This window comes from Leuresthes tenuis, unplaced genomic scaffold, assembly GCF_036924035.1.
Source record: "Leuresthes tenuis unplaced genomic scaffold, fLeuTen1.0.hap1 SCAF_13, whole genome shotgun sequence".
Taxonomy (NCBI): Eukaryota; Metazoa; Chordata; class Actinopteri; order Atheriniformes; family Atherinopsidae; genus Leuresthes; species Leuresthes tenuis.
This window is the reverse complement of record NW_027325367.1, coordinates 21813031-21826237: the sequence shown is the minus strand read 5'-3', so window position 1 is coordinate 21826237 and position 13207 is coordinate 21813031. Positions and strand designations below refer to the sequence as shown.

The window sequence follows — 13207 nt, the reverse complement described above, 5'->3', positions numbered from 1 at the left end:
CCCTGCTCAGCACCCAGTGGCCCCCACACAGAACCCAGTGGCCCCCACTCAGCACTCTGTGGACCCCACACAGAACCTAGTGGCCCCCACTCAGCACTCTGTGGCCCCCACACAGAACCTAGTGGCCCCCACTCAGCACCCAGTGGCCCCCACTCAGCACTCTGTGGACCCCACACAGAACCCAGTGGCCCCTGCAGAGCATTCAGACACCCCTAAAACATATAGTCACACAATACACAGAAAACAGAGGATAGTCACTTGTCCCCACTGCAAAGTGAGGTTAAACATAAAAAATTTCAAAAGACATTGCAAAAGAAAGCATACCCACCACTTTGAGATTGTGTCAAAGGACAGATTTTTGGCCTGTCACTGTGTTGATATTATACATGGTGTGTTTGCAGTTGAGAAATCTTTTTGTGGTCCTGCAACGCCCATACACGTAATAAAGAATACTTGGGGGCCAACACAGAAGGTGATATGTGAAGTCGACCAGTGCCGTCTGAATGGTGACTTTGCAGTAAGGAGTGGGATGTTGCCTTTTGAGTGCCACCATTTACAATCTTTATTATATTGCCCACGTGCTGAAGATCAAACTGTGACTAACTGCTGAGGCTTTGAAAACAATGGTGGAGAATAAATGGTTTGGCGAGGAGCGTAAGGCTACTCTCCTGCGTTGCCAACAAAATGCTGATGCAGAGGGTGTGCCCCTCTCTGTGCACCTGACTGTGGGTGGTCCACCATCCAAATTTCATATCTCTGTTCATGAACCAAAGGTAACATATTACAGTAGGTTGGGAAGAGTAATTGTGTCATATGACACAAAACAGAACAACTGGTATTGTCCCTGCTCTAAAGCAAGACAGTCTTGCATTCACAAAGCTGTTGCTAAATGGCATCTCTTCATCACAAGATCACATCACATCACCACATAATCCTGTCTCTGCACTTGTGCCTGATGGTTAGGAATGCATTACAGGTGAGGGCATATCATTCAATAATGTATAGTGCTCACTGAAAGGTCCAGTGAATTGATTTTCTATATAATGTGATAGAATTTAATTTCTTTACATCCTTTTGAGTGACCCAACTTCCCGACTTATGATAGTGAAAGTGATAATAAAGTGATAATAAAATAATATATTTATCCTTGCTGATTCCTCCTTTATTATAATTCAGTCATTACAAATCATTACTGTTAAACAAAAGGGGGTGATGCTACTCTAACAAAGTATACTACTTACATTTTGAAAATTATATAACATTAGAATACTCATTTCTATAATTTTCCAGACACATACAGCTATCAGTAAAGTGATCGAAATAATAGAGACAACAGAGAAGGTGTCCTTTCCGAAGAAGGAGAGGGTTCTTCAGGCATACCTTCATTTTGAGGCCCTTACCAACCATGACTACATTTACAGTTGTGTGTCATGTGGATACAACCCAGCGGTTGTTGTGATGGATCTTCACAAGAAAGGTGTTTTCAATATGCCAGGTGAGTTTGATAAGCTGTTATTTTACATATTTTAACTTAATTGTTTATGTAGCACCTTCTCTGCCCCTGAATTATTGTAAGTGGAACATCATATTAACCATGTCCTTGAATAACATAGTTGGCATAGTCTGTATCAACTGTCGTGTTCAGATTTTTTTTTTAAATGATTGCGCTATTAAAAACAGACTCTTGTTCTAACAGTGAGTGAAATCCAGAGCCCACCTGATGGTTATGATGGTCAGGTGGACATAAACAATTTCTGGAACGCTGTGGCCACAGAAATGATCAGCCGTGCTTTAACTCCATGTAAGTCATGTGAAAAGATAGAACAGCTTGAGAACAGTTGCACTGAAAGTAAAGTTAATTAATATGTGTTAAGTTTTGTGATAATAATTGGTAATACTCATCGCATTTGTTCACAAAGATGGTCAGAAGAACCCTTTTGTTGTGCCCCCGAGTTACCATCACTGGGCTCCATGGATTGGCCCACACACGCGTAGGTCAAATTCAGTCTTAAACACCGAACTTGAAAAAATCAGATGCCACAAAATGCCAAATGATGGGGAAGATGAAAACCTTATTGATGATGAGAAAATTAATGAGGAGCGGCTCACGGATGAGCTTGTGAAGTTGAAGGTGAATTAGTGGATGGAATTCAACAAAATGCACCCCTTTGTGCTGACAAAAATCATGTCTATGCTGTTAACAATATCATCTAAAATGCCATTTCACAACAGTTAGAGGAAGTCAGGGCACTGTGCAAACAGTGTGGTGTGGATGACAAAGGGTCCAAAGTGGATCTTGTCATGAGACTGTCTGAGAAAATGTCTGGTAGAGTCACCTACAACAAGGTGTTTGAGAAGGTGTGGGGTGCTTCTGGTAAGTTAATCATATGGTACGATATATAAATAATTTCACCTCGTTATAGCTTGTTGTGTTAGAAGAATTTACAGTATCATTATGTAGTTATGTAGGTTAGCTAAACATACTCCTAATGTCAGTTATTACTCATGATATGTTTTATTCTATTGTCCTACAGGTGGTTGGGCTGTAATCACTTGTCCATGTGGGGTTGTGTATTCAGTCAAATTCAACCTCAGAGCAGAGAGTCCACGTGATTTTGTGGATCTCTTGCTATCCTGGAAACACTTTCCCAATGTGTCAGTGTACGATTATGCGAGGGGGCTGGCATTGCATGCCAACCGCAGGCAGCCAGGAATCTTTTCCCCTTTTCAAGGAAGGTTACTGGATCCCACCCCAGATAACATTAAGCAGGCCTCAGAGGGCAAGGTTCATGTCAACATGCATTGGCTGAAAAGTTCTAAGATGCCAGCTGACAAGGATGGTCACCCTCTCACTGGGTCCTCACAGCATTTTGCTTTGAATGATGTGTTCCACCAGGGCAACAGCAAAGACCAGAGGGAGGTTTTGAGAAAGCTGGAGCTTGTGCCTGAGCTTGCTGGTCTTAGCCAATGTGTGGAGCAGCTGTTTTCAGGGATGAGAAAAAACAACTACGTTTTGAATATGACAACCCCCTCAACACACATATTTCTACAAAGAAATATACTGCATCATTACAACATGGCAAAGAACAAAAGAGTGAAAGACCAATATAGCAAGATTGTTCCTTCAGATCTTGCAATGTAGTATGACAGACATGGAAGAGTAGTCTTAGGTATGCTATTTAATCTTTTTGCACATTTGTTGTCTATATCTACTTTAGACAATAATGTATGTAACTTTTTTTTTCTACAGCTCATTCCCCATTAGCAGGAATACCATCGGGGTCAGCTGGCAACAGCAAAGAACAAGACGATTCTCAAGAGTGTGAGTCATTGCTATAATTTTTATCTGATTCAAAGGACAAATGTGACAGCTCACACTCATTATTTTATTTTTGTTGTTGCTTTTTTCACTAGTAAATGACAGTGAGCAGAGACCTCATGAAGACTTCACTAGTCTCCATAAGTTGTCAGCACACAGAGCATGCTGGGGACAGGATCTCCAAGACATCCAGGAACAACTGGTAAAGTAAACCATTGTGCCACTGTGGATGTCTATGAATGTCATTGATCTAATCAAATACATGTTTAAACAACCCGACCCGACCCCCGGAGAAGCGGTAGATAATGGATGGATGGATGTTTAAACAATTTGCTTTCTTCCACTAGCTGTCACAAGTCTTGGATGAGACCAAAAGTCCCACTCAGCACCTGGTGATGGTAAACAACATCATCCTGACTCGCTTTGACTTTTGGAGTCTGGGTTTGGATCGCGACTTGGATGGGATGGTATTTATAGAGGCTGTGCTGATATGGTTTATGTGATGCTCTTTAAATTTTTTCATAATTACTGTTTATATATTCTACTAGATCCTGAACTGTTGTCTCAAAGTCATTGAGAAGGTAGTGTAGCTCTTGTGAAACATTTAATTCAAATGGATCGGATAGTATAGTTCAATAGTCACTATATTTTGACAGTAACATGTTAGCAATCTATCTCTGTTACAGAGAGTAGAGCATGTGTTTGCTGCAAACAGCCATGTCATTGCCACTTGGTTCCCACCAGCATTGATGAACCCCATGGATCACTTGCCGGTAATTTGTTGATAAGTTTTGCTTTGGTAAATTAAGTTTGAGCATGTCATATTCAGCTATATATCAGCTATATGTCAGCTATTGATGTCTTTTTACAGGACAATGCAGCCAGTCTACAATGGATTATTCTTCCAGTATTCGTACCTGGACATTGGATACTCTGTGTAGGGTTAACATTTATATGTTCCTCCATTATGTCCTTGGTTATTGGTGATTTAAATGTTTTGCTAAAATTATATTTCATGACAGCTTTGTTAGTGGTTGTTTGTTAACTATTGTTTGTTAGTGTCAGTGTTTATTACAGAAACATTCCACAATTCAATGTATCTGGTTATAATCAAACACATTTAACAGATACTGAGGCCACAGACTAGGGAGATTTTCTTTCTTGATCCACTGTGTGGCAGCGGCTGGAGAGATGAGAGTAGAACCCATCTATTCAGGTTTTTAGGGCACCTTGCGCCATCCAATCTGGACAGTGGTAGTTCTGTTTTAAACCACTTGTCCTTTTTTATTTGTTTTAATCAATGGTTCTGTTTTTATTTGATCGTAAATATTCCATGCATCAACTATTTTGATTCATTAAACATATGAAAACAGAACCATATATCTTGTTTGAGTGGGGAAGTTCTGTTCAAACCCATTATAAAAACTTTTTATTTGAGGTTCCAACCTCTTCCCTATTCAGTTTCTTGTTCCAAGTGTTTATGCATGCTTTTAAAACGTTGATGGTACTTTTATTTACTTGGGCTTACTCTTTGTTCAGACACATTGCTGTAAGCCTATCTCCTGGCCCCTGGAGGAAGCTTGGTGTGAATGATGTTCAGGTGAGACATTACTTCATTGTGTTTGCTAACCTTTACTATTTTCTTTCCATTCTTTTATTAAAATACCTTGCTCACACCCCAGGGCCTAACAAAGCAAGGGTGCTCCAACAACTGTGGCGTCTTTGTTTTGATGGTAAGACCTATTCAGTTGTTATATTATATATTATGATGTTATATTGTTGCTGTTATCTGTAAAATATTTGCCTGCTACATTCAAAACACACTGTTTGTATTGTAAATTTGTATCCTGGGGAATATGCATGATATTTCATTCACTAGTACCTCTTGACTTACAGTACGCTCTGTACATTGTAATGGGGACCAAGTGTGATTTCAGAGAGGTATGTGTAAATTGTGACAGCTTACGCTTAGTATACAAGGTATTATTTTTTTTTAAACATATTTGAATCTTCTTGCATTTCCTTCTTTAAGGAAAACATGCTGCAAATTAGGAGATGGTGGTGTCTTGTTCTGCTGCAGAACTTCCCCATGCCGTAAGTGTCCTCAATATCATCAAGATCAACATCAGATACTTTTAAAATCACCTGTTTTACTGTATTCACTGTCAACTGACTAACATGAATGTTTTCATCATAATTGTATGTTTTCATTAAATCATCAAGGTCAGAAGAAGACAGATTGCGGGAAAGAAAAAGGCGACGTGATCAAAAAGGACTACAGGTCATTAGATGAATTATTATGTAGTCAAACCATTGCTTGAAGATGAAAGCCTAACCCCTCCACTTATTTCAGGATATGGAAGACGTCCCTTTTAAAAAGTTCAGGCGTTCAGAAGCTGTCTCTGAAGCATCAGGTATCATTCAAAGCAGCATTGTTGTAAACATATCCATCAAGGTTGTAGAGGTGGGATGTCAGTTTGTTTTGCAGTCATTTCTCCATTTTCATTAAACCAGTATATTTAAAATCAGCCACTGATTTTTCTTTTTACATCTTGCATTGTTATTGTACGAACCATAATCTGTTTCCTTTCCAGAGGAAGCTGAGAACACGCCAGGACTGGGAACAGAGAACGGGTATGTTGCCTGCTATGGGCTTTTATTATTTCACTGTTTCTGCCTTATCCAACCCTTACTTTAATAATTGTTTTCTTTATTCTTGATTAGGGTACTCTGCTTCAAGACACCATGGAGGCAGCAAGGTGGTGTGAAACCACAACTTTTAAGGGGAAACTTTGCCTTCCTCGAGTCCTCTCTATGGACAGGAAGGGTCGCTTAAGGGCAGCGGAACTCCTCCGTTTGTCCAATTGCCTGGATCCAGAGGAGAATGAGGAGCTGAGGGAACCGTTCGTGTTCCATTTTAATTTTCAGGATGATTATGAGGCATTTTACCAAGAACTTATGGACAAAAGGCAAATGCAAGTGTTTGCTGCCTTTGAACCCTAACCCCTAAAAATATCCTGTCTCGGTCTGTGTCTTTTGTTCCCTATTGTGCTCCTGTTTTCAAGTTCAGTGTCCTTTCTTCCTGTGTGTTCTGTGCCTGTGTTTTGTCCTGTGTTGTAGCCTGTTCCCCCTGGCTGGTGTTCCTGTGTTCCTCCTGTTGTCTGTGAATTCAGTTTAAAAATAAAGTTTATTGTTCACCTACCTGTCTCTACCAGCGTCTGCATTTGGGTCCAATTCTCTGCAATTCCTGACATATATATGGTTTGTGAGATGTACAGACTATCTCTGGTACAATCATATACAGTAGGTTTCTATACAGAGGTGTATGTTTTTGTTTCTGTTCTGGGTATAATCTATAAAATCTTTGTTTTAAATATAGGCAGAATGGATGAAATTATGGACAGCAAGAAAAAAGATCTATCTAATATATAATTACAATTGTTTCATACATTGCCGTTTGGGAATGTGCTGCATGGTCTCCGCCACCAGATGGCGTCCAAAAAGGAGTCAATCGGGGCCCTACGTGGGCGTGCCTCAACGTGGGCGTGGCTCAACGTTGAGCTCCACCCACATTGCGCCACGCCCCGATCTGCGGGTTTCCTCCAGACGTTCAGCCTTATGCCAGAGAGTCGTTACGTCATCCTCCGTTAGTGAAATTCTCCCTCTGCCTCTTCGATTCTCCTGGCATGGGATTCAATATCTACCTTGATCCCGTTCATTGCTTCCTTCACATCGGTAGATTGTTTGGCGACGTCCTGTTTTAAAGAGCGAATCTCATTGAGGATGTCACTGTTGGTGGGCATGCCTGCTCCCGCCATCCCCTCGCCTCAAGGACTCGAAACAAGGACTGTCAGGCTAACGTCGTCGTTAATATACGTTGCATGTAGCTTCCCTTGGGAAAGCAAATGTGTTTGGCATAAACGGTATTCAGATTACAATTCTGCTGCCATAATGCTAGATAGGACAAGGGGGCAATGTGTTACATGTTGGTTGAAATTATAGCTGCAGATGGTAGCTCCTAGCACTTCAGTAAAGTTGGAAAGATATTCACAGATTCGGACTTCTGGGATCAATAAATCTGAAGCCAAACGTTTGTCAAAACACAAAGTATGCCTCTGTCCCATCATAATGGCTAAGATTAGGAGCTACAACGACCAAAACCCTGATTTGTACAAAAATCAATAACTCCACGGTTGTACAGTATAGAACCAAAAAAGTTTGGCATCATTTTGGTGATTTTTTAAATTGAATTTTATTGTGATTAATCATTAATAACTTCAATACTGATCAATAGCTTCACTGTTATACAATACAGACACTCCAAACTCACTCCATATATCAACAGTCTCCCCCTGGTCATACTACAGCTGTTTTGGTTCAGAGGTTTGGCATAATTTTGGTGATTTTCTTTTTTTTTTTATTGTGATTAATCATTAATAACTTCAATACTAATCAATAGCTTCACTGTTGTACAGTACAGACACTCCAAACTCACTCCCCTGGTCATACTACAACAGCTGTTTTGGTCCAAAAAGGTTTGGCATAATTGTGCTGATGTTTTATTGTGATTAATCATTAATAACTTAAATACTGATAATTAAAAAATAATAAAAAAATAAAAATCACCAAAATTATGCCTAACCTTTTTTGTCTAACACAGCTGTTGTAGAATAACTTCACTGTTATACAGTACATACACTCCAAACTCACTCCACACATCAACAGTCTCCTCCTGGTCAGTCAGTCTCCTCCAACTGCTCCAATACAGACTGAAGGATTATTGGAACAAACCCAAAAGCACGAAACCAGAGACAGGGAAGCGGATGTTGCAGGAAATAATGTATTTCATTTAACGGAAAGAGAGACAAATCAAATTATTGTCAGACAAGAAACTTCAATTAATGTTCACAAGTTATTGGTCAACTCAAGCATTAAGCAAAATAATCAGTGGAAGTAAAAATAATAAGAACAAATGTTTTGATGAATTCTAACAGTCACTCATCAAGGCCTTGATGCAATAAGAGACACTCACTGGCTTACTACTGCACACACAGATCTTAGACGACAAAGCACTGGAGTCCACACAGCCTCTCTGTACAAGGGGGGCAGAATTGTTGTTATTGTTGTTGTACAACTTCTTTTTGGCCTGACATGTTTGCATACACACATTGGTAAGAGCTAACAGGCGCATCTTCAATGTTTTTAGTTCAACGTGTCACAAAAGACACAATACCATGCAGTATCTTCATTGGGTATTGCATCTGCGGTCATCCCCAGACAATCTGTATGGAACCATATTTTGCATGTTCCACACTATCTACATAAAAATTAATATGTTAAAGTGTTTGGAGCCAAGGCCAAGCAGTGTCGCAAGCCATGCAGTTTTGTAGTCCAGGGAAACGCCAAGGCTGGCGCTCATTAGCAGCTATGGGTGCTGGCCAGGTCTGTAAGCTGTTGTTAAATTCACTCTAATATCTGCAGGGTACTGGCAAATTTACTGAATACAATATATATTTTTATGAATGTTGCGATAAAAAATGTAAAACCACAGTGGGACTTCATATGGGCAAAAAATGCTACTGCATGACTGTTTAACTGACTTGTAAACTTGTAGCTTCTTTCACTCACATTCCATTTTTTTCTTAAGGAAGCTTAGATATCCTGGTGTAGTGAGGTGGTGCAGATGTTTTATCATATCACATGAGTACAATGGTGTTTCCCTGATGGATTCACGGAGATGTGGTGGAGAAATGTACTCTAAAGATGGTGGAAGCCATTGTAACAACTTAGATCACCCACATCATAACAAACACCTTGATGGACCAAAAACAGTGGTGTTGCATGGGGGCAACACCTGACAGAGAGTTCCCAACTATATAGTACATAACCCATAACATGATGAGGATGCTTGTCCAATTCAATATCTTTCATACATTTATATAGAAAATGCTCAGACAAAAACAAAAAATCATTACAGCTGTACTTACATTTTTCAATCCTTGCCTGGCCATCTGCATGTAAAATTACACCAATGCTGTAATGGTTCAACAGGAACAGACAGCCAGCAGTGTCCTGTGAGTTGAGGATGGCTCTGATGTAACATTCTATAGCCTATGGCAAAAATTGAAGGGAAATTAATATTACAAAAATGTAATTTAAGGTTTGTTTAAATAGGTTTGCTGCACTTCAACTAAGTTTGTCAGTGGTCAATCTGCAGACTTTATGAACTGAAAATGGACTTGGATATCCTTTTAATGCAAAATAACTCATGACACTTTAACATCAAGTGCTTTTATTGTTATTAGTATTCATTTAGATTTGGGACAACACATATTAATTGACATTATACAAATGTAAGAATGCCAGATTATAGCCATGGCTAGTTTTCGTCTGTAGGCCCCAGGCAGATTGTTTTAGTAGTAAAAAAAAAGACACATGAGAAGACATGAGAAATATGTAGAAGTAGCACAGCAGACCAATTCAAGCATGCATCAACAGATTAATGATTTTCAGATAATTCTGTTAAAAAAAGAAAAAGGAAATTGTGAGACTTACCTCGCCAATGATGAGCTCATCAGGCCTCAAACTCAGGAACTCTATGTGCCGGAGGTTTAAATCTATCTTCAGTTGTGCATCTTTTAAAAACAACCTCTGTTGGCTGGGCTTTGAAAAGGCCATCAATCTCCAAGGACATGAACAATAAAACTAACTATTTCATATAGCTTTTGAAAACTCAATCCATTCTATATTTTCAATAATCTGTCAATTTATCTCTCCTTTTGCAGAAAGCTAACTTAAAATTGGCTGACCTCATGTAATAATGTATAATTATCACAACGATTATAAAAATTTTACCTCTGTTGCAGGATTGGACGTTTTTTTTGTGATCTTTCCTCTGAGCCGACTTTCCCTTCTTTGGCAGAAGGACCTTTGTTGGAGCAGAGTAAAACTTGGAGTTTGCTCCATCTCTCTTTGTCCAGCCTTCTTCAGATTGAGCGAGTAATATATTTTCACTTTTGTGAAAAGTTTTGAGAGATGATGTGCTCTCTGTATCTCCCCTGCAGAGAGCTGTAAATCTTCTGAACAAAGGTCCCTGGCCTAAATCGCCTCTATTTTTTTAGGATTGAATTTTTCACATTCCCAAACCACCTCTCCATGTGGCAGTTAGTGTCCCGTGATTTGTTGGGCCCAAAGGTGGGATCTTCTTTGTCTAATGCACATCTTTGCAAGTTCACAAAAAGAAGGCCACTCCAAAGGGGGAAAATGCCAAGATAATTTTCAAAGAGCAGGTCAATGATACCTGGGCAAAAGTATGGATTTTCCTCTTCAGATGTGGGTGAGGTTGAGAACTCTGCCTCAGTTTTTGCAAGATCATCCTCAACCTCCTCCAGGACCTTCTTAAAGGCATGTTTGAAAGGGGTGCCCCTATCAACTGTGTGGGCATTTTTCTGTTTCTCTTCATCTTCTTCGTGAACTAAGGGTCAGTCCTCAAGTTTGTCTGTTTGTTGGATGTCTGGCATGGTACATTCTTTTATTAAGTCCTGTGCAACTTTGAGATGACCCTGGACTCTTTCTGTATTGTGTTGAGCAATCAACACTGTACACAGAGAGCGGAAAATTGTTAGTGCTGTGGTCAGTGATGTGCTGTTTTGCAACCTTGCGAATGCAAAAGTTACAAACTCTCTCAAACCTTTGTCAGGTGTTGTTGTCCCTATTGACCGTGCAACAGTTTTGATTACATGCGCAGTGCACATGGGCAGCACAGGGAACATTCGTATTTCTTTCCATGGTCCTTTTGGAACAAATAGAAAATGCCCTGTCCAAGTAGTGGGCCACGTTCTCCTTGTTGAAAGACGAGAGAACACTTTGAAGCAGTGCCCAGCTGATGGAGTCTGATTTTTGAGTACTGTGTAAGTTTCCTTAAGAACGGCATGAGCCAGAATGTTATCCGGGGGACAGCATGATGACAGCAACGGTCTCGTTGGTCAGCATTCCGCAGACAGGGAGGGGAGGTACATTCTGACCCCCTCCAGGAAGTGTAAGTGAATAAAACGGCACTCTTTTCTTCTGGCCAGGTACCTTTGATACTACATTACCTGCAGCATCCAGGTATAATGTCACTGGGGTCTTTTTCCTCAGATGTTGCACAAGTATGCCGACTCCTGTTTCTGTGTACATATGCAAACCAAATGTATCTACTTGATCTACTTTAAATGCTATATATAACAAGGCATCTGATGAAATTTTGAATCACATTCTTTGATGATGTTTTGGGTTAAGTACATCTCCATAAATATGTCTTCATGGATTTGTTTCTTTTTGTTGAGCCGGCCTTTGGGGCAATTTTTTTCCAATTTTCTCTTTTTTTTTTAGAATTGACAGTGATCATAATATTCTTCGATACCACTGTCAACTTTCTCCATTGTTTGGTGTGCTTTTCTTCCTCTGTCTCTTCCCCATTTGCTTCCTACTCACTCTATTGCCTGTCTGAGTCTTTTTGGGTCTCCTCCTCTATCTCTTCCTCATTTGCTTCCTGCGCACTCTGTTGCCCATCTGAGTTCTTTTGATTTTCCTCCTCTTTTTCTTCCTCACTTGCATCCTGTGTACTCTGTTTTTCATCTTGTACTCATTCCTGACACGTTCCTTCAGTTGTGGCTGACTCACTTTCTGTTTAGAAAAAATCCTTCATCCCTTTTCTATTTTTGGTCCACATGACCCACAACCAATGTCTGTTTTTATTTTCATCTTTTCCTAATAATGTTAGAGACACCTCTGACCAAACGGCTGAGGAATATTAAGTATCTCTGTTTTCAATATTAACACTCCTCAGCGTTCTCACCAGGGCTTTCACTCCTCCTGCAATTCCCCACAAGTTTTTCCTCTGGGCTTTGCATCCCTTTTTCACCCATCCCATTTTTTTAAACTTCTAAACTGGAGCAGTCGCCGGTGTCAGCAACTGACTTGCATTTTTATTTTCATTACCGTAACTCTTCAACCGTTTGCACTATCGACATAATTCCAATGGATTCCGAAAGCTGTGAAGCGCAACTTTGTGCGGATATATGGTACATTATGGTAGCAGCGATGCCTGCGCTGTGTTGAGTTATGCAGTAGGGACAAGGAGGAGACTGTTTATATGTGGAGTGAGTTTGGAGTGTCTGTATTGCATAACAGTGAAGCTATTGATCAGTATTGAAGTTATTAATGATCAATCACAATAAAAACAAAAACAAATAAACAAAAAGAAAAATCACCAAAATTATGCCAGACCTTTTTGGTCCAAAACAGCTGTTGTAGTATGACCAGGAGGAGACTGCTGATGTGTGGAGTGAGTTTGGCGTCTCTATCCTGTACAACCGTGGAGTTATTGATTTTTGTTTACAGCGTGTTGTTCTTGCGTTGCAATTTTCAGATGGTCCCTGCACTCTCGCACAGCTGCCGACTGCACATATAAATCAATGTTATCTGTCCAGCTCGCAGGACGGCTTATTTTTGTACAAAACGGGGTTTTGGTCATGTAGCTCGTAGTCTAAGCTATTATGATGGGACAGAGACATACTTTGTGTTTTGACATAGTTTGGCTTCAGATTTGTTGATCCCAGAACGCCGAATCTGTGAATGTAACTTTACTTAAGTGCTGCTAGCATCTTAACAGTTAAAACAATATAAGAACAAACAGTCAGCCTGGTGAAGACCAAGCGATAATAATCATCATGGAGGCGTTTGGTACCGAGGTTTTGGTACTACTCACTGACAAAAAAAATGATATGCCTCTATACTTATATGCTTTCATCTGATGTTTGGTGTGGTAGGATGTCTGAAGGACCAGATAGTTTATAGCAAATCTTTAAGTTCTGTCGAAAAGTCACTCATCTTCATGAGATATGG

General features: G+C 39.9%; 1 protein-coding gene across 1 annotated transcript; it reads left to right on the top strand.

The window, feature by feature from the left end:
- The first annotated feature begins 955 nt into the window (after positions 1-955).
- LOC140266794 (HMG domain-containing protein 3-like) lies at positions 956-6322 on the top strand. Its single transcript, XM_072361892.1, has 12 exons — positions 956-976; positions 1291-1495; positions 1697-1801; positions 1920-2131; positions 2233-2374; positions 2535-3110; positions 3251-3322; positions 3415-3521; positions 3667-3786; positions 3868-3900; positions 4006-4092; positions 6044-6322. Exons 1-12 carry the CDS (start codon positions 956-958, stop codon positions 6320-6322), a joined length of 1959 nt encoding a protein of 652 aa, XP_072217993.1.
- The last annotated feature ends 6885 nt before the right edge of the window (positions 6323-13207 follow it).